Genomic DNA, 16,627 nt, shown 5'->3' on the forward strand with positions numbered 1-16,627 from the left:
CACGAGAAGCGAATATCCTTTCGAGTGGCACTTCAATTCCGTTGCAACTCGCTTTTGTTGCCCGGGCCAAAATGGCAATAAATGCATAAGTTTCCATTTTACGATATTTTGTTTCCATTTGCTGCCGCGCAAGTTCCTAGACAATCCTCCTCACCTTTTCACCGTGCTCCAAATGCACTGGGAAAATATTGTGCGGACACCGTCATTCTTATCTTGGTCTAAATATATTCGCCAACTAATTTGCTTTAGCACGTTTATGGGGCTTCTGCACGTGGTGTAAATTAACTGAATCTTTGGCACTTCAAAAGTATCAGACGAACAGGCAGAGGTATAAAAATGCTTCCATCAAAGATTTCAGTCAGGAGTGAACATGTCACCACAAACATCAAAGTCACTCATGAACATGGACAAAAAGTTTTAGGCGCTGGCAGTGAAAGAGTTGGGAGTTTCTTATTTATATAAATAAATATCAACAATTTCACTTAAAATACACTTTTTTATATCCGAAATAAAAAAGAATGCGGGGGCATACTCTTTCAGATGTATTTATTGAATATAACATATACAGTTTCGATACATACATGCTAGCACTATAGATTTTAAACATTCCTAATGCTGTGCTTCGTCACCACGCGTAGTACCTTATTTAGTGATACGTTCCGTTAATTATAGTTAATATTTAATGTATGTTTTCTAAAACTAAGAAAATAAATAGCATAAATTGGCAGGTCGTCGATCCACTTCATACTGATCAGCTCCAAGTTTAAATCTCGCAGAAAGACTATGAGACGCATCAGATTTCCGGCTTTCATCACTACTTTGTAGTCCTCCCATACAGTTTTCCCCTACAAGAGTGTGCATGAACAAACAACAAACATAATACAATATATTTTGAATATTATTGTTGCCGTACATTTCCGCCGATTTCTAATTTCCGCTGAGTTGCCATTAAAAAGGAGTAAATCCGTCCGCTTTTAATGCCCCCAGTCATCATCGTCGCCTGTTCTCGATACCCGGGGGCTGCCATAATAAATGCAGTGCTGGCCATAAAAATAAAACACAACAAAATAAAGGAATAAAATGAAAAATGTTATAGTTTTGAGCGAGCGCGACTCAAGGTTTCTGCTTTGGTTTCGGTTTCAGCTTACGCTGCTTGAAATTCGCCCCGACACTTAACTCTTGCGGCTGCCCCACTTGGACAGCTCCTCCCCCAGATCCACATCCACATCCTCATCCACGACACTTTCAATCCGCTGCTCGGAACGCAGTCATAGGATTTTCGGGGTTCGTGTTTATTGTTCTTCGACGTCTTGCGTGCTGAGCGCCCTTCGTTGTTTATGAAGCCGCGTTACGCTTCCTCTTCTTTTTCGGCTTTTAGTGGACACGCATTATTAAAAAATAAACAATAATGTTTGGATGGATGGATGAAGTATACAAAACCAGAAACCAAAGCAAACCAATCCGAAACGAGCCGAGCCGAGCCGAGCCGCAGTCAGCTTAACTCAAGGGGCTCGAAAATCATTTTCAGCTACTCCTTTTTCAGTGGAAACTTTTTTGAGGCAATCGTAAAACTCGACTCAAGCTTGAAAGGCAAATAAAAAACACATTAAGCCGCTTAACTCCAGAAGTACAAGGAATAGGGTGTACTCTATGAAAAAGGAATAGGGTCCTTTACACAGTGGTCAACTCCGTTGTTTAATTTGACAGTAGATCTATTTAATTATAAATTTGGGCGGTAAAATTAAAAGCATTCGGTGTGTCCTAGTCAATTTAAAATTTAAACACGGAACTTTCCAAGATTAATGTAAGCACGAACATTGCAGGGCCATTTTGTGCTAAGATGTCTTTGATTTTGTTGAATTCCTTATTTGTTTAAAGTTTACATTTTGATGTCATTTACCTATTGAATTCCTTTAAGAACGTCATTTTGTGCTGGGTGGGGGAAAAGTGGTTTCCAATGTTACCTTGAGCTCCAATGACTGCGACAATTAGAAATCAGGCAAAACGAATCGAAAATCAAGTTTCAGCGCCTGCAGCATTATCTTAAAACGCGTCGTAAAAATCACATTTCGCATTATAAAAATCAAGCTCTTGGGTCGGGACCCAGCTGCTCCCATATTGTGCGGACCTAGCTGGCGAGCCATCCATGCCACTCCGATCCATCCCTGGCCACTTGGTGCGTTCCGTTCGTGGGCAACGGCAACGGTGGCTATAAAATTTGCTTTTACGAGCGCCAAAGCGCACCTCATTGCTCGAGAGTCCGAGGACGCGGACCAGGCCGCTGGTGAGCAGGCAAAGGTGAGCTGGCCAGGATACCTTGGCGAGGTCTTCGCCTCAGCTGTCTCTGACTGACTGTCAGACATTACAATGATTTTAATGGGTTTTATGGCCGAGACGGTGCACCCATATGGGCGCACTGGGATCATTGGCTTCAAAAATGGTTTTATGCAGCACTCGCGATGCACCACTTTGACAATGCAATATTGAATTTCAAACTAATTAAAAAGAGCCTGCTAACTTATCCAACTAATGCCTTCCTAAATAATAGTATTCATTTCTTTTTGTTTTTCCACAGCGATAATTAAGTAGCAGCAGCATCTTCAGCAGCGTTCAAGAAACCTACGACTTCTGCAAAATGTTATTTAATATATAACCAGGCTTAAAATAATTCCAGCGAAATGTGAAAATCTTAAAACATACATGTAGACTATCAAATCGTAATCCCCGAAAAACTTTTCCAATTGATCTCAAACAACTAAAATAAACAAACCTAATTATTTTAAACAGTGAACTAAACTCGACCATGGGTTAATATAAAAAGAGATAAATGTGTCAATAGTAACTCTATGAGTACACATGTATTGTATATTAGTTATTTTTAATCTTGTTCTGCAAGGAAATAATCAAAAATTTAATATCGATCAGCACAAACTAAAACACATTTAAAACCTAAAATAGGCACAACTACATAAACAAGTTTTAGTCCTAAGATTGAGCACTTCAATTCGAAATTATTATTTTCCATTAAGCAGTTTAGGAAACGAAAAGATTATCAGATCACTTTATTAAAAATTGTTCTATATACATTAAACATGTGTAATTGATATGAGATTATCAGCCTACAACATAATCTGTTTATTTTACTCCTTAAAATACATTACATTTTTATTGGGCTGTGCGCTGCCATGTGAAGAAAGCATGCGGTTTATTATTACTTCGTGAGAACTGATCTGGCTGATCTGAAAGTAGTGTAGCGTACTTTTCTAAACGTAAGAAAAACAGTTTTCCTTTACATATAAACGATTTCTTTTGTACAGTTTGACAAAAACCAAATATGTTATGCTATTCACATTGTAGAGGAATTTGATTGAATCCGCTTAAGCAAAAAACGCGAAATAATTAAATTAGGATATTAAGACAAAATAGAACACATTTCAATTTTAATGGAACTCATTATAATTCACCAAACAACTTAAATGGTATTCTAGTTAATTTAAATACAAAAGCTTTGAAACAAAGAAATGAAAACATAAAGAAAATTTACATTAATCTTGAATAAATATTTCGCTGTAAATAAACATAAAAGCGTCTTCTATGGAATGCATTTGCAAAACGACAAAAAGTAATTTGGTAAAAACACTAACATTACAAACAAGCTCACATTCCAAACAATCCTTTTAGGTCATCTATAGTTAGTTTTGAACTAACTTTGGCGCCTGTGAGGACACCATCGGCCAGATCCAATTTTTTATCTTGCAATGCTTTGATCCGCTGCTCAACTGTGTCTACGCACATAAACTTATAGATAGTCACGTTTTTTTTTTGGCCAACACGGTAGATCCGGTCCTGTGCCTGTGCCTCCAACTGGGGGTTCCAGTGAAGATCCAAGAGCAACAGGTGGTTGGCACCAATCAGGTTCAAGCCCACACCGCCAGCAGTAAGGGAAAGCAAAAGAACGCGCTTTTGATTGTTTCGATCGTTAAACTGATTTACAATATCTTGACGGTTTTTCACCGGAATGGTACCGTTTAAGGAAAGGGTCGTCACACCATCATTACTCAAATGTTCCCGAAGAATGTCTAAGACTGAAGTCCACTGCGATACTACAATTGCTTTGTCGTCTGAGCTATTTAAGATCGATGTCTTAAGGATTTGTATCACCATGTTAATTTTTGAAGAGGGACGTCGCAGATTAAATACTGGGTTACTGCGCTTCAGCAGATTTTTTGAGGCCTTGGCAATGCGGGCTTCATCTGGCAACAGCGGAGGACCGTCGTCACCTGCATTGGCAACAGAATGCTGACCCTCCGTAGAGGTGTCCGTAATCGCGAGTTTATTAAGCTGGGCTAGCAAGTCAATTTCCGGTGTATCACTGTCAGAACTGTCGTCTCTCAAACTCTGGGATTCCTCTCCATCCAACATCTAAAAACAATTTGATTATACAATTAAAATTATGGTAGTGTAATTATTTTTTAGTTTAACTCACCGCATCGATAAGCCCGGGATGGCAGCAAATTTGTCGAAGACGCAGCAATAACACCAATATGTCATGAGATTTGACCTCCCTTTTACTTCCGGCCATTCTGGCAAACTTTTCGTGCATTTTGTAATATGCCCCATTGGGATCTTTAATTTGGTTGTAGGTTGGTTTATTGGCATCGCTTCTGTAATTAAAATCCGTTTCTCTCTCGGCGCGCTGATGGAGAAACTGAGCGAACAGTGTCCTCGAATATGTCATTACAGTTTGGTAAACATTCATCTCCTCTTTTTCCAGAGAGATCTCGATCAGGCGCAACTCTTTATTTGGCAAGCTGTTCAGTTTGCCATCCGATTGCAACTGTGCTTTGGTGCGCCTCAGCATTAGTGACTTCATTAAGAGATTAAGACGATTTTGCCCTCCAGCACTCTTGTTGTCAATCCACTTCTTCCACGTGTTTAAGTCATCAAATGGCGAGCAGCGCAGGAACTTCAGTAGGGCATATACATCCAGCTCCTTGTTTTGAATAGGAGTGCCAGTCAAAGCCCAACGATATTTGCCCCGTAAATCACACACCGCCAATGACGACTGCGACTTGTGATTACGCACCACGTGTGCCTCGTCCAATATGATCCGACGCCACTTGACGCCAAACACAGCACTCAAGCTCTTGTGCTCTCGCGCCACAATTTGGTAGGTTGTCACCACAATGTCGTAAGTTCGAAGGTGCTTTCCCTTCGTCACTCTATTGTTGCCATGATGCACGCAAACGGTCAGTTTATTACGTGAAACCTTGGATTCCACCTCGCTCTCCCACTGACGCAGCAAGCTGGCAGGGCACACCACCAATGTGCCGCCCCTATGTGCTGGAAAATGTAAAAACAATTTAAAATAAACTCCACTAATATGATGCTATTGAATTTAGGGGAAACACAGGCACCCTTACTACGATACTTACTATCTTTACGGCCCTTGGATTTCCACCCGACCACGCTTTTTCGCTTTTTATTTTTATCATCCTCACTGTCGCTGTTGCTGCTGTCATCTTTGCCCTCGGTCATCTCTTGGCGATTTTTGCACGCAAGGACAGATGAGATCATTGTTAGAGTCTTGCCTAAACCCATATCGTCGGCCAGGATTCCTCCCCGAGGTAGTTTACATTCGCGCCAGGACATCCAGGCTAAGGCGTGCTTTTGGTGGTTCATAAGCGATACTTTCAGGCCCATAGGATCCTCCGCGAGCACTTCGGGTCCAGGGAGGTCCTTGAGTGAGACGTGGAGGTCCTAGAAAAATAACCATTAATTGCTGTTCACATATCTAATATAAATTAGCTCGAATCAATTATTCAGTATTCGAAGCTTTAATCATGGCCTGCTCTTGAACAGCCGCCGCACAGTAACTCGTGCCCAGCGGCTTCCAAGTATGCGCACGCTTCTCAGATATCCGTTCTGACTCATCACATGGACAAGAGGCAAAATATAGTCGTCGGTTTTAAAGTTTTCCCACAATTGCAGAGGATTGGAAAATATCTCCTAAGACTATAATTCTAACTAAATAACTTGCCAGCCCTAATTTCCTTACCTTTAGCGATTCCAGGGTCAGTGCCTTCTGGTTGTTAAACGTGGCCATTCCTTGGGCACCCGTGTAGACGGGTTTGATTTCATTGACAGCCTCCGACAACTCATCCCAGTCAGGAGTATCGATGGTCGGAACTTTGGGTGGATTCAATGTTGACTTGACCACTTTGACTGCGGGCGCACTACTCGGCTCAACCCTTAGTCCGTTTGCAGATTGCGCGGCCACTTCCAGCTCACGGCGCAGGGTGTCAATGCGCTTTCTAATCTGGCTGCCCTTGTCGGGCAGCTTGTGCGCCACTTTCTCGAATAGCTTCTCCGCATCGCTTAGCTGAACGCGCTTTTCGGCCAGTTTACGCATCTCCTCATCGTAGACCACCTGGCTGACCACCTTCTGGTCCTCGCTCTTAATACGAGATCGACGTGGAGCGGCAGGAGATGTCTTTTGCTTAAGAGCCGCGTGTATTGTTGGCTGACTGAGTTTCTTGCTTGTCTTGACCACCGGAGCACCAGCACTGCTTCTGGGCGAGAAAGCCTTAGATGGGCGTACAAATGGCGGACCAGTAAGGTTTTCCTTATTGGTGCTAGCATCGTCGTCTGTGCTGGAAAGTATCTCAATTGGTGCCTCTTTGTTGCTTAGTATGAGCACATCACTGCCACTGGAGTCGTCCAAGACCTCAGAATCCGCAGCACCGAGCGTGGAGTGGAGAGCGTTCTGTATATTGTCAGCAAAGTGGGTGGTATAGCGCGGCACGACCGTTTCGGCAGTTGTTGCTTCCTGGGGCGGCTCCTGCAACCCATCGCTGTACTCGATCTCGCTGTCCTCATCGCTGAGATCCTGAGGTCGCACCCCAGTAATGCTCATGCGAGTGCTGGGAGATAAAGCTCGCTGTTCTAGCTCGTCGTCTTCATCTTCGGTATCGGAGGAGATTCCCAAGGGCTTCCTCTTAGTGTTTCTGACGGGCAGACGAACGCTGTCGTCATCAGAGACTTCAGACTCCTGGGAATTTTGTGAGTTCTCGGATTCACCGGACTCTTCAGATTCCGCTGACTCACTTGACTGGGCCTTCTCCTCCTCTGATTCCGTTTCATCTATAACCACGCCAGCGCTGCTAGGGCGCGAGGATTTGCTGAGTCGCGAGGACTTTCTTGATCGGCCTGTTTTGCATGTTAAGTAAACGATATGCACTGGGCACCAAACCTAATCCGCTTCAGCAATTACTTACCTATACTTGAGTTGTTGACTACCGAATCCTCCGCCTCCTCGCTATAATACTGCTCGCTTTCACTGGACATTTTTAGCTACAGGAATTTTACGAAAAATGCTTGTAAATCAGCGCCATTTATTTCAGAATGACATTCTGTATGGAGATGCCACCTGAGCGAATGAATGTCACAAACTATCGATATTTTAGACAGCAGAATTTCGTACCGGATATATTTTCTAGACTGTAATGTGATAAAATGTATATTTGAAGACACATTTGTTTCGATTACCACCAAAAAAATTATTTAAAGCTTAGAAAACGAGACGAGCATACTTATTTATGCCATTGTTATCTTTTTCTTTCCACAGTGTGAACACTCCGCCACAAGTTATCGGCGATGACGCATCTTTCAAAAGCGGTTATCGATTACCCGGCGACTACTTTGAAAGATTAATGTGAGATTTAAGTTGCTGCTTTATTTCTCGTGCTCAAATACAATCTGATATGGCCACAGACAGTAGGTTCTCAAAAGAGCATTTACTTAATTATTTTGCCTAATCGATTCGTTTTCAGCTCCACGGAGCCCAGGCTCGAGATCAGACTCGCCGCCCTGTTGCAGTTCATCTGAGATTTGGAGTTTAAATAATACATCATCCATATATGGAAGCAGTCCAATATACCCAATGGAAGCATCTTCACCGTCAAATGCGAGCGAGAACCTGGCAGAATCGTGCAGCATTAAAGATCAGGATGATATCCCCTTGTCAGACAGCTCTGGTGAAATTAACAACCGGCTGGAGCTTGAGCCAAATAACAGTCTCGAATTGTCAAGTGGTAAGGTCCAGGAACTTAGAAAGGCACTTCCTCTTACCTACATCGAGTTACCCCAACAGAATATGCAGACAACGAATGTGTAATTTTTGTCAGTGCTACGGAGTATACCGAAAAAAAAACACAGATCGATCAGCTGGTGCAAAAGATGCTCACAATGGAGCAGCAGCAGCGGCAACTGGAAGAGACCGGGTCCGACAGTAAGGAGCTATGTGCATTGAAGACGCAGCTGGAGAAGCTTAATGACCGCCTGGACGCCCTGGGCGGATTCCTGGATACGTTGCGTGTGCGGGAGGATCAGCAGGCGATCCAGATAAAAGTCTCGGATCAGGTGGAACAGACCGAGCAGCCCCGGTGGAGCAATTTGTACTCCGGGCTGAACCGCTATCGGCAAAAGGCCAACCACACTGCGGCTCAGTTCTATCAGCACAAGAGCAACATAATCGACAGCCTGAAGGTAAAACAATGACTATAAAGATATATTGCACACATAGGTTTTATGGTCTAATAAACAGGCTTGTTTGCTTTTATGGTTTTTATGTCTCTATGTCTATATATTGTATATTTTTTAAATCTTTATATAGTTGAAATCAATAGAAATTAATAGATTTTTTTATGGACTTTTTGTAGAGCCTTTATGAGCCCATTGAACCTGGTCCTGCAATCGATGAGTTGGAAAGGCAACCCGCCTATTTGTTGGTTCGCCTGCTGAAGCATCAGCAGGTTGGCTTGAAATGGATGCAATTCCGTGAGCGTCAGAAGATCTGTGGAGGAATTCTTGCCGACGACATGGGTCTGGGAAAAACTCTATCTATGATAGCCCTGATCTTGGCTTCAGAGGAAACTAAGAACAGAAACCGGGAAGAAAAACAGCGGGTTTTGAAGTTAAAGTGGACGCAGGAGTTTAATCGAATGCATACCAAGAAAATCCGTAAGATCTGCATGTTTGACGATGAAGAAGAGTCTGGGGAGGAGGAGAAGTACGAACCGCCGGAGAAACGCGCCTGTCAAGCCAAAACTAAAAAAAAAAACAGACAATTTCGAATTTCGGATGATGAAGATACAGAAGAAGTTGTAGTGGAGAATGAAAAGAACGAGCTGTTAGCAAAGTCTCCTGAACAAGAGATTTTTAGTTCGGATGAAGGTGAGGACCACTTTTCAAACGGTCGCTTTCCCTCGGCAAACACTTTAGTTGTTTGCCCCATGAGCGTTATGTGCCAGTGGGCCCAGGAGGTAACCTCCAAGGTGGCGCAAAATGCCATAAGGGTGCTGACTTTTCATGGACCCAATCGCCGTGAAATTGGAATAGAGGCATTCAGGAGCTACGATTTAATCATTACCTCGTATAATCTCCTAGTAAGCGAGCTTAAACGATACGGAAACGCTTCCCCGCTGTTCGCCGTACATTGGAACCGGGTGATCCTCGACGAGGCTCACATCATTCGGAACTCAAAAACCAGTTGCTGTAGCTCTGTATGCCAGTTGCGAGCCCGTTGTCATTGGGCCTTGACTGGAACTCCTGTCCAGAATCGGGCCATCGATGTATTCGCCCTGCTGCGGTTTCTAAATGTACCAAACCTTTGGGACCTCCAGCAGTGGAAGCTGTATCTTAACGAAGGCATGCTCGGTCATCGCCGGCTTAACTTTATAATAAAGCCACTAATGCTACGCAGGACAAAGCAACAGCTGCAGGCATCTGGTGATATGCCTGCGCTGCCTTCCCTAAAGGTTGAACTAATATGCGTACAGCTATCGAAAACTGAAATGGCCGTATACCAGATCCTGTCTGCCATATCCAAAAAAATTTTTAAACAGTTCCTGCTCCAACGCGAAAAGGGCAACTGTGATTTAAATTATTACGCTCTGGAAAGAACCCCACAGTTTATAAACGAAGAAATCTTCGACGAACGGTACAACGAGATCTACGAAAGATTCCTTAAGTCGCTTGGCTACAATCCGGGAGAAAAAATCCTTGGTATCTATATACTGGTGCTACTGCTGCGGCTGCGACAATTTTGTTGCCATCCGGGACTCATCCTTGGGGTAAATATATATATTTCATTTTATCGCCACATAGTCATAATCAACGCCTTCCGCCAGATGCTGTGTGGTGCTTTGACCGCCGACGACCTTCAGAGTGTAAAGGTGGATGCCTCAGACGTGGAGGGCCAGCTCAAGATGGATGTCCTTGCGGAATTGGATAAGTTTGACGTGAATAGTGATAGTGAAGAGGACTCTTTTGACGAGGAGGACAGTACTCGAAGAGATCAAAATTTCAAGTTGGAAGTCATAAAAGATGAAATTAAGGAGGAGAACGTGCCGTGGCTTCCTGGTGATGACCTACCATCGCCCGGTTCTTCTGATGATCGATTGGTACCAGATGGTGCCAGAGCTCTTGAACTGCTTAATCCACAGAATCCCATCTTTCAGTTTATACGCCCTTCTGCCAAACTAAAGCTGATCATTAATAAGCTAGAGGAACTTCTCACAGGCACCAACGACAAAATTATTGTTACATCTCAGTGGGTGAGCTATCTCGCCATCATCCGTAAACGACTGCAGGATCTATCATGGGAAACACTTGACTTTAATGGCCAGCTCAGCGCCAAAGATCGCGAGCTTGTGCTGCGAGACTTTAACGCCGATCCCGACAAGCGAGTGCTCCTACTCTCCCTCACCGCTGGCGGAGTGGGACTGAATCTGAACGTAGCCAATCACATGCTAATTGTGGACCTCCACTGGAACCCGCAGCTGGAGCGCCAGGCTCAGGACCGCATTTATCGATATGGTCAAACGAAGCCTACCTTCATCTACCGCTACATGTGTCAGGACACTGTAGAGCAACGAATTAAGTCCCTGCAAGATTTCAAGCTAGAAATAGCTAAAGTGGTGGTTCCAGAGGAAATGGGAGGAGTGTCCAGATGTGTTGGCGGTGGTCTCAACCTCGACGAGCTAAAGAAACTGTTTGCATTGTGAGACAACGTATTTTAATTTTAATTTAGTATGTATTTAAGAAGTTTATGTTTCTTGTTTTCATTTAAAATTTTCGCAAACAAAAGCTTTATAGCTTCACCAAAGTGTATAATAACGAGTGAATTCGTTTTCAATTGATTTCAATTATGTATTAATGCAATGCAGACTTCCTTTAAGGTTATACGTTACATTTGGTCATTTGGTATAATCATATGCCCTATATGTTTATTAGCTCCATAAGAATAATATTATCCTGATATATATTACATCTTAAAAACCAACCGTACAATTTAATTACAGGAAATCATTTATTAAAGCATACGAATTGTCATGACGTTTGAATAATTTTTTTTGTCTTTTTTTTTTGCCCACCCGAAAAATTCCAGCAGAGCAATAAAAAAGAACTCCGAAGCTCCAAAGATATATGCGAAAGCATATCAATCGATTAGTTAATGATTTTCAGTGTATTTGAATTCTTGTGTATACAATTAAAAACTTAAATAGTAATTGTAAGTTTAGGAAACTAACAATAAAATAAGAAATGTAATTTCTGTCAAAAATGAATGAATTATGGTAAAACTATAGCTGTATTACGAAAATGCAACGTAAGCATCAAAAACAGAAGTGTAGGCCTTCGGTCCTATGTAAAAAAATATATCGTTTATATTGCTTTTATATTAATATGCTTCATTTTTGGTTGTTTTCCACCGCTAGCCATCCGTTTGGACATGATCTTCTCTTGAATAGTTATTAAGTTGTTGCTGTGAATGCGTTTTTTGTGCTTTCGCAAGTAGTCAACATCTAAAAATACCAATGAGCAATATTCGCAACGAAAGAGTTCTCCAGAGTGACCACGCTCGTGCCTTTTCATTTGTTTTTCTGTGTGGAACTCTTCGGAGCAATAGGAACATTTCTTAAGATCTGTATGGCGATTATGAGTGAGCATATGGCGTTTCAGGTTGTAAATACTACTGAACTTCTTTAGGCAAAGATGGCATTTTGGTTTCCTGTAGATAACAAAAAAAAAACGATCGTTAAAAAGGCGTGACAGTTTTGGCACGTTGTGTTAGAGTGGGCGTGACAACGATCTGAAAGAAATTTCTTCGCGTTTTAGCTTTTATAGTTACCGGAATCACAGCGTTCATACGGACACGCAGACGGACGAACAAGTTCATAGAACCGGAAGCGATTTTACGACATGTTACATACAATACGAAGTATTACATACATTTTAACAAATCTAGTAAACCTTTTTAGTCTACGAGTACCGGGTATAATAATTTATGTTTAGAATTGGTAACAATGTGCTTACTCGGCTGGTGTGCTGCGAATCCGATCCAAAATCTGGATTTCGTTCTCTTTGACGTCAGCTCCATCTTGAGTGGTACCAGGAAGGACTTCCCCGCTCTTTCTGAGCTCCCTGTCGCTGAATAGGTGTAGTTAGTAAATGTTTCAATGCTGAAATCTCCAGACTGTAACTCACCGCAATACTCGTTCTTTAAAAATATTTTGAATATTTTCCTTGCAAAAAAAATAGCTATCGTAGCTGAGTTCGCCAGTTCTGGTCAAAAAGAAGAAAAACATGAGAAAACGCTGTAGTCTACTTCTTCGACTAGCAGATACCTGTTACTCAGTTACTGGGAGTGCGAGGGGAGGTACTATACAAAAAATAATGACATCAAAACTGGCTTGAAAATTGTGTAGAATTGAATTGTCGAGACAAATGAACACAAAACAAAGAAACTTGCACAGCGCTTGTTATGCATTCTGGGTGTGGCTGTTTACGGCGTTTGTTGGCGTTAGAGTGGATGCTTTAATATTCTGAAACAAACTTGCAACCTTAATTTTCTAGTTTTTAGAGTTCCCGAGATCACGCGGACAGACAGACGGAAAAACTGGCCAACGGAAAGATGAACCAGGCCTTTTAACTCGACTAGTGATTTCGATTAAGAATATACATTGTATATATGTATATGCATACTTTATAGGGGCCAACACGCGTTCTTTCCTCGTTACACACTCTCAAGCGGATCTACTAGGGTATACTAGATTCTACGAGTAAGGGGTACAAATATTTTACATAAGACTAGTGGAATTCTGAACTCACGACTTAAGCGTAGTTGGACTGTTCTTAGTGCAGTTTGGTTTCAGATCGTGCGCTTCATCGCCGACGTCCGAGTCAGGTTCCTTTGTGGACTCGGATTTTAAAGAGGCTGCCTGTAGGAGATGCTCTCTGCGATGGATTTCCAGCTGAACAGACTCGATGAATACCGCTGAGCACTGGCTGCAGGAGAGCGGACCGTCACTGTCGTGGATGCTGAGGTGCCTTTTGAGGTGATCTTTTCGCATGAAAGCCTTCGAGCAGTGAAAACACTTGTGCGCTGGCTTGGCTACGTGGGTTCGCAAGTGTCGCTTTAGGTTAGATTTTTGCTTATAAGAGCGTGGGCAATAGGGGCACCTGTTGCACAGGTCACTGATGTGGGTCCTTAGCTGGGTCTGGGAATAAAACCTCTTAGAGCAGTGCGGGCACGTGTAGTAGCCATTGGCATCGCAACGCACCTGTGGATTAATAATTTTGGTACTTCTGAAAATCGGATAGAGAATGCTTTTAATGTAATGTGATAAATTGGCATTCATATAATGTTTACAAATTAAAAATTATATACAGATATACAACAATTCTGGATTTTGCTTAAATTTTAAAAACTTTATTTATAATATTGTAAGTAAACTACGACGTATAATAGAATACAATAGTAGCTAAGGAAAAGTTTTTATAGTTTGACGCCCCGCCTAAATTTACATTCATCCATATAACAGATTGCCTTACCTTGGAGCTTCCTTTGGGATCCTGTCTCGCTGTTCTTTTGTGCGACAAGTCCGCCTGCGAGGATGCGGGGTGAAAGTCTCCGGCGGGCCATCTTCATGGTTCACTTGGAGCTTTGTTTGAAGTGTATGTGTTTTACCTAGATCACGTTCAGATTGCTGCCTGTTTGACGTTTGCTGCAAGTCCTCTTGGAGATCGCTTTTGAGCTGCATTTTCTGGGTTTGATTCTCATCCTGATTACAAGCAATTAAATGCAATTGGTCTTCCGGACTACTTGACTGGTTAAGGAGCCGGAAAAAGTGTTGGTAGCTCTGCTCGCTCTTCCACTTGAACCGAAAAGCATTCTGGACTGCCAGGACGCAAGACAGGCAGATGTACTGCGGCAGGAGGTCGCCGCGTTTCACTGGACGATCGGTGCACCTGGCCACGATGTGCGAGAGGCTCATCTCCGGCTCGTCGAGCACAGGATCCCGCACATTGGCGAATATATCTACCAGGGTGGCGGTCTCGTCCATACAAGTCCGGCATACGTTCCTCGCACCCGTCATCATCTTAATCTGCAACCAAATGCAATATTATTCAATAAGGGAACACAGTTTACGACATTTTATGAATTGACCACCGAAATTAGGCGTTGTTTTGCAAACTATTAATCCCGTTTCGTTGGATTTACAGTTATTGAAAGGGATCATTAATGATAATTCATAAGAATAAACGGGACATTTTTGAAGAGTGAGATTGATTTCTCACTCTACACAAATGTTCTCTTTTTGGAGAACATCAAATAAGTCCATCGACGCACTGCGCACTTTATTTTTACATTTGATAAATAAATTAAACGGATTATTCTTGTGAAATTCTACTTTAATATAGATGGGAAAGAATTATTTAAAATATAAAAATGGTTTTGATTTAAAACCAAGTAACAAATACATAAGGGCAATAGATAAATGTATACTTCCAGATACGATAAAATCAAATATATTTTTCAGGTAATGTAATTAATCCTATTTTTTTTACATTTTAATTTTGATTTAGTGATATATTTACTTTGTAAGCTCAGCTTATCTAAAGAACATCAGATAGCGATACAAGGCTTTTAGAAAATAAAAAAAAGGATTTTTAGGATGCATAAAATATTCAATATTTGCAGGTAACCAAATAGCCTTTAGTAGTAGCTTTTCCGAATAAAATGTTGTAAGTCTCCATAACACTTTAATTCAACAAATCCTATTAAATAATTATCTGATTTTTACAACTAAAATACAAAAAGTGTCAGTACTAGATATCTGAAACAGGTTGGCAGCCCGTCGGCAACAGCTGATCAATTGTATGAATGCGGTAAATTTTTCTGTGTGTTTATGAATATTATGTCGATCAATGGGACGAGGAATAGTTATGTGAGTGGCTAGGCGGCAATCACAACATACATACATACCACGCTTGATTCCTTGCCAGACTCGATAAACTAGCTCGCAGCGCATTGCGGTCGCAAAAAATACCGCAAATCAACCACCCGTTGACCTGTGAGATTCATTTCAAGAGGCAGCGCAGCACATCTGGGACAAAGTCCAAGGAAATCCGGGAAATGCTGAGCCAACTGCCTCTCTTCGCTGGGGGCGAGATTGTCCGAGGCTTCGGACGCGGCTCTAAAGAGCTTGGCATCCCGACAGGTTGGTGGCGACGTTAAGCGAAACGCAAAGGTCATTGCTAATTGATAACCAAACCACTTGTTAGCTAACTTTCCGCTGGAGGTGGTGAAATCGCTGCCGGAATCGCTGCCCACTGGCGCTTACTACGGCTGGGCGAACGTGGATAATGGACCTGTGCACAAGATGGTTCTCAGCGTCGGCTGGAATCCCTTCTATAACAACAAGGAGAAGAGCGTGGAAACGCACATGCTGCACGATTTCAACTGCGACCTATACGGGCAGATACTTAAGATATGCATTGTGGGGTACCTGCGACCAGAGCGCAGTTTTGACTCCCTGGAGGCTCTAATTGCCGCTATCCGGCTGGACATTGAGCAGGCCAAAGCGTTCCTTGACGAGGCGGACAAGGGCAAGCTGAAGGAGGCTCCATTCTTTAGCGAGAAGCTCATCTCGCCGAAATAGCGATATCATAGGACAGTCTGGAAAAGGAGGCTGATAGACGTACTACTAATTTTCGCTCGGCTTGTGCCTCGAAATAGTTATTCCATCAGTTATCTTATCACTCAACTTGCGTGATGTACAAAGCGGAATTCGAATACCGAATCAAGTACTTAACCTAACCGTTTTCATTAAATTCCGACTCCTCATGATGACACCAACAAATTCAACTAACCGCATTTCAATTTGACACATCAAATGTATAAATGAAAATGTTTTTGTAAATTGTTCCTGATGAGCATTTCTTCTAATATATCCTTTACCTTTGAATGGTTAGATGGTCTAGTTGGAAATATCTGAAACCCCGGCGCTTTTATTGACGGATGTCTATAAAGTTACTTGCAATACGTACATACATACATATATAGCTCATTTATATTTATATATATCAGCAGGAATGTTAAAGAAATCGTTTAGTGTTATATATACATAATGTTAAATTTATTTGAATTATGCAAATCAAATTAAATATAATTTATGTAGCATTTGAAATAGTAGCAGCTATTTATTTTGATTCATTTTATTATACATTAAAGAATGAAACATGAAACATATATATATATAAGATTTATTAAATATAATTGAAA

General features: G+C 41.9%; 5 protein-coding genes across 9 annotated transcripts in view; 3 read left to right on the forward strand and 2 right to left on the reverse strand.

The window, feature by feature from the left end:
- The window catches only part of LOC120453140 (protein doublesex), a 42,423-nt gene extending 39,639 nt beyond the window's left edge, over nt 1–2,784 (forward strand). For both annotated transcript variants that reach the window (XM_039637690.2, XM_039637692.2), the window contains exon 5: nt 2,576–2,784. The gene's annotated coding sequence lies outside the window, so the exon portion shown is untranslated. The remainder of the gene's footprint in view (nt 1–2,575) is intronic.
- A 628-nt stretch (nt 2,785–3,412) lies between these two features.
- Nucleotides 3,413–7,435, reverse strand: LOC120453138 (transcription termination factor 2). The gene is made up of 5 exons (XM_039637688.2): nt 7,278–7,435; nt 6,059–7,209; nt 5,436–5,760; nt 4,487–5,343; nt 3,413–4,422 (listed from the first exon to the last, which is right to left on the reverse strand). Exons 1-5 carry the CDS (start codon nt 7,345–7,347, stop codon nt 3,658–3,660), a joined length of 3,168 nt encoding a protein of 1,055 aa, XP_039493622.1. The 5' UTR covers nt 7,348–7,435; the 3' UTR covers nt 3,413–3,657.
- Nucleotides 7,436–7,620: 185 nt separating this feature from the next.
- Nucleotides 7,621–11,178, forward strand: LOC120453139 (transcription termination factor 2). Its single transcript, XM_039637689.1, has 5 exons — nt 7,621–7,776; nt 7,833–8,093; nt 8,153–8,547; nt 8,721–10,133; nt 10,191–11,178. Exons 1-5 carry the CDS (start codon nt 7,764–7,766, stop codon nt 11,064–11,066), a joined length of 2,958 nt encoding a protein of 985 aa, XP_039493623.1. The 5' UTR covers nt 7,621–7,763; the 3' UTR covers nt 11,067–11,178.
- Nucleotides 11,179–11,593: 415 nt separating this feature from the next.
- On the reverse strand, nt 11,594–14,612 carry LOC120453141 (uncharacterized zinc finger protein CG2678). Of its 4 annotated transcripts, none has more exons than XM_039637696.2 (6): nt 14,510–14,587; nt 13,894–14,447; nt 13,171–13,647; nt 12,547–12,624; nt 12,376–12,489; nt 11,594–12,070 (listed from the first exon to the last, which is right to left on the reverse strand). In XM_039637696.2, the coding sequence occupies exons 2-6, from the start codon at nt 14,439–14,441 to the stop codon at nt 11,725–11,727; spliced, it is 1,563 nt and encodes a 520-aa protein (XP_039493630.1). In that variant the 5' UTR covers nt 14,442–14,447; nt 14,510–14,587; the 3' UTR covers nt 11,594–11,724. The 4 variants fall into 4 exon arrangements, with proteins under 4 accessions (XP_039493630.1, XP_039493631.1, XP_039493629.1 ...); XM_039637697.2 differs by having other exon boundaries at nt 11,595–12,070; nt 13,171–13,559; nt 13,623–13,647; nt 13,894–14,612; XM_039637695.2 differs by having other exon boundaries at nt 11,595–12,070; nt 14,513–14,587.
- Nucleotides 14,613–15,178: 566 nt separating this feature from the next.
- Nucleotides 15,179–16,316, forward strand: LOC120453522 (putative riboflavin kinase). The gene is made up of 3 exons (XM_039638269.1): nt 15,179–15,290; nt 15,349–15,563; nt 15,628–16,316. Exons 1-3 carry the CDS (start codon nt 15,271–15,273, stop codon nt 16,002–16,004), a joined length of 612 nt encoding a protein of 203 aa, XP_039494203.1. The 5' UTR covers nt 15,179–15,270; the 3' UTR covers nt 16,005–16,316.
- Nucleotides 16,317–16,627: the final 311 nt, after the last annotated feature.

Source organism: Drosophila santomea, chromosome 3R, assembly GCF_016746245.2.
Source record: "Drosophila santomea strain STO CAGO 1482 chromosome 3R, Prin_Dsan_1.1, whole genome shotgun sequence".
In the NCBI taxonomy this organism is placed as follows: domain Eukaryota; kingdom Metazoa; phylum Arthropoda; class Insecta; order Diptera; family Drosophilidae; genus Drosophila; species Drosophila santomea.

Coding starts and splice junctions, on each gene's coding strand:
- LOC120453138 (XM_039637688.2), bottom strand. CDS start 7,347: ATGTCCAGTGAAAGCGAGCAGTATTATAGCGAGGAGGCGGAGGATTCG. Junction 7,210..7,277: donor AGTCAACAACTCAAGTATAG/GTAAGTAATTGC, acceptor CATGCAAAACAG/GCCGATCAAGAAAGTCCTCG. Junction 5,761..6,058: donor TGACCCTGGAATCGCTAAAG/GTAAGGAAATTA, acceptor TTATTTTTCTAG/GACCTCCACGTCTCACTCAA.
- LOC120453139 (XM_039637689.1), top strand. Junction 8,094..8,152: donor CAGTCTCGAATTGTCAAGTG/GTAAGGTCCAGG, acceptor TTACCCCAACAG/AATATGCAGACAACGAATGT. Junction 8,548..8,720: donor ACATAATCGACAGCCTGAAG/GTAAAACAATGA, acceptor GACTTTTTGTAG/AGCCTTTATGAGCCCATTGA.
- LOC120453141 (XM_039637696.2), bottom strand. CDS start 14,441: ATGATGACGGGTGCGAGGAACGTATGCCGGACTTGTATGGACGAGACC. Junction 13,648..13,893: donor ATCCCAAAGGAAGCTCCAAG/GTAAGGCAATCT, acceptor TCCGATTTTCAG/AAGTACCAAAATTATTAATC. Junction 12,490..12,546: donor TTTAAAGAACGAGTATTGCG/GTGAGTTACAGT, acceptor ACACCTATTCAG/CGACAGGGAGCTCAGAAAGA.
- LOC120453522 (XM_039638269.1), top strand. CDS start 15,271: ATGGGACGAGGAATAGTTAT. Junction 15,291..15,348: donor ATGGGACGAGGAATAGTTAT/GTGAGTGGCTAG, acceptor ATTCCTTGCCAG/ACTCGATAAACTAGCTCGCA. Junction 15,564..15,627: donor AGAGCTTGGCATCCCGACAG/GTTGGTGGCGAC, acceptor ACCACTTGTTAG/CTAACTTTCCGCTGGAGGTG.